The sequence below is a fragment of the Rhyacophila brunnea genome, unplaced genomic scaffold (assembly GCF_057557595.1).
Source record: "Rhyacophila brunnea isolate RB1 unplaced genomic scaffold, BYU_Rbru_1.0 scaffold_92, whole genome shotgun sequence".
In the NCBI taxonomy this organism is placed as follows: domain Eukaryota; kingdom Metazoa; phylum Arthropoda; class Insecta; order Trichoptera; family Rhyacophilidae; genus Rhyacophila; species Rhyacophila brunnea.
In genome coordinates, this window is record NW_028233364.1 from 224,331 (window position 1) to 226,058 (window position 1,728).

Genomic DNA, 1,728 nt, shown 5'->3' on the forward strand with positions numbered 1-1,728 from the left:
TACAAACGGCGTGGATATTTAAAGAAAATCAATATATTTATTGCATGATGTAAATATTAAAATAATGAACCTTACTAGATAAGACTTAGAAGATTGAATTTCATAAAATATCATCTATAGAAATCATACATTCATCTTAAATTGCAAACATATTATTATAAAATTTGGGGCATAAAAATTGCTTTGCATATAATCAAATATCTAATTTTTATGTTTAAATTGGAATTTTAAATACCATAGTTATAAAAAAAATAAAAAAACCTGTATATTATAATTTTATGGAGTACACTGAGTTTTTATTTCATAAATTTATACAGAGATATTTTCTTTTACTGTTAAATTTATCAAAGCGCTTGGCTTATGATAAGTGCAAAAGTTGTTGATTTAATAAAAGTGAACGACTTTTAGTGCAGAAAAGTTAGAAAATGTTATCTTCTACTGTTAAATATATCAAAGCGCATAACATACGATGGATGCGACCCGGAATGTTTTTTTAATCGAAGAAAGAACGATTTTTTGACTGTTGTAAGATGGATTTTTTTGCTGAACACAAATAAAAATTTAAACAAAAAATTTTGGTCTAAAAAATAATACAAATAATCAATGTTCTAATGTATTAGGATATTTTCAGTGATGTATAAATCAGTATATTAAATTAAGTATGTATACATTGCTGATATATTATAAATTGTATTTTGGAACCGATACATTTGCATTATATTTTTGAGCAAATTAGCGCATCTATTCTTATATATTTTTTATATATTGTTTAAAATTTTCCAGACAAATTTTCGATGCTTACTTTTTTTTTAAAAACTCAATTAAAAGCCATATTATTTCAAATCAATTTAATTAATTTTAATCTGAAACTTTAAACCCAAATAACTTGAAATTATGTGTATTTTTCGAGTGTTTTGAGCGCAAATTATAGACAACTCTCAAGAATTCACCGAAATTTGAACCAAAGGCCGCGCCATCTATTTTCATATCCATTCCTTTCACATTTCCGCATTTATAGCAAAAAACTTGCGTGTATGAATGTTTTGGTTCATCAGAAAATCCGATCGGAATCAAATTAGCTTTTTTACAAAACAGGCCTTCGCATTTACCATAAAATCCCGTCTTTATTTTCTTGTTCATGTCGCTGAGCCCGTTCAACGACAATAAATATCTTTGATGAAGAAACATATACATATTAGCAGCTCTTTTATTGATACTGGTGGATCTAAACGTAGAGTCGGATTTTAATATTGCCTTGAGAGAATCAACATCACTGAATTTATTTTCAAATCCAATAAAAGACATGGAATCTTCTAGAAAATCACTGGGGATTTCTATAAGAAAATCGTGCGTTATTTTTTGAACAAAACTACGGATCCACATCGAAGATCTGCGTTTCATTTAGATGGATTGAAAAAATCGATAACTATTAATACAAAATTATCGGAATATTTATAGAGTAAATAATATTTGTTCGATAAAAATCATTTATATTATTCAAAGGCATAGCATGAATATTTTTTTGAAATATATTTTTAAATTATCAATAGCGATTCGAAATTCATGAACTGTTTAGTTTACTTTAAATAGTTTACTAATTATGCACAAAATATAAATAAGTTTTAATGGTGATTAAATATATTTTTTTGATTCTTTTTAAATAAACATTTAAAGAATCCAAATTTCTAAAATATAGACTGTTTTATCCATCTTTTTGCCTTCGCTAAT

General features: G+C 25.8%; 1 protein-coding gene across 1 annotated transcript; it reads right to left on the bottom strand.

The window, feature by feature from the left end:
- Window positions 1–858: 858 nt before the first annotated feature.
- Window positions 859–1,383, bottom strand: LOC147063134 (uncharacterized). The gene is made up of 2 exons (XM_085960147.1): window positions 1,218–1,383; window positions 859–995 (listed from the first exon to the last, which is right to left on the bottom strand). The coding sequence occupies exons 1-2, from the start codon at window positions 1,381–1,383 to the stop codon at window positions 859–861; spliced, it is 303 nt and encodes a 100-aa protein (XP_085816273.1).
- Between the last annotated feature and the right edge of the window lie 345 nt (window positions 1,384–1,728).

Bases quoted from the DNA above. Each gene is read 5' to 3' on its own strand.
- LOC147063134 (XM_085960147.1), bottom strand. From the start codon at position 1,383: ATGTGGATCCGTAGTTTTGTTCAAAAAATAACGCACGATTTTCTTATA. The intron at 996-1,217 runs GTATCAATAAAA...GAAATGTGAAAG, and splicing joins CTCTACGTTTAGATCCACCA to GAATGGATATGAAAATAGAT.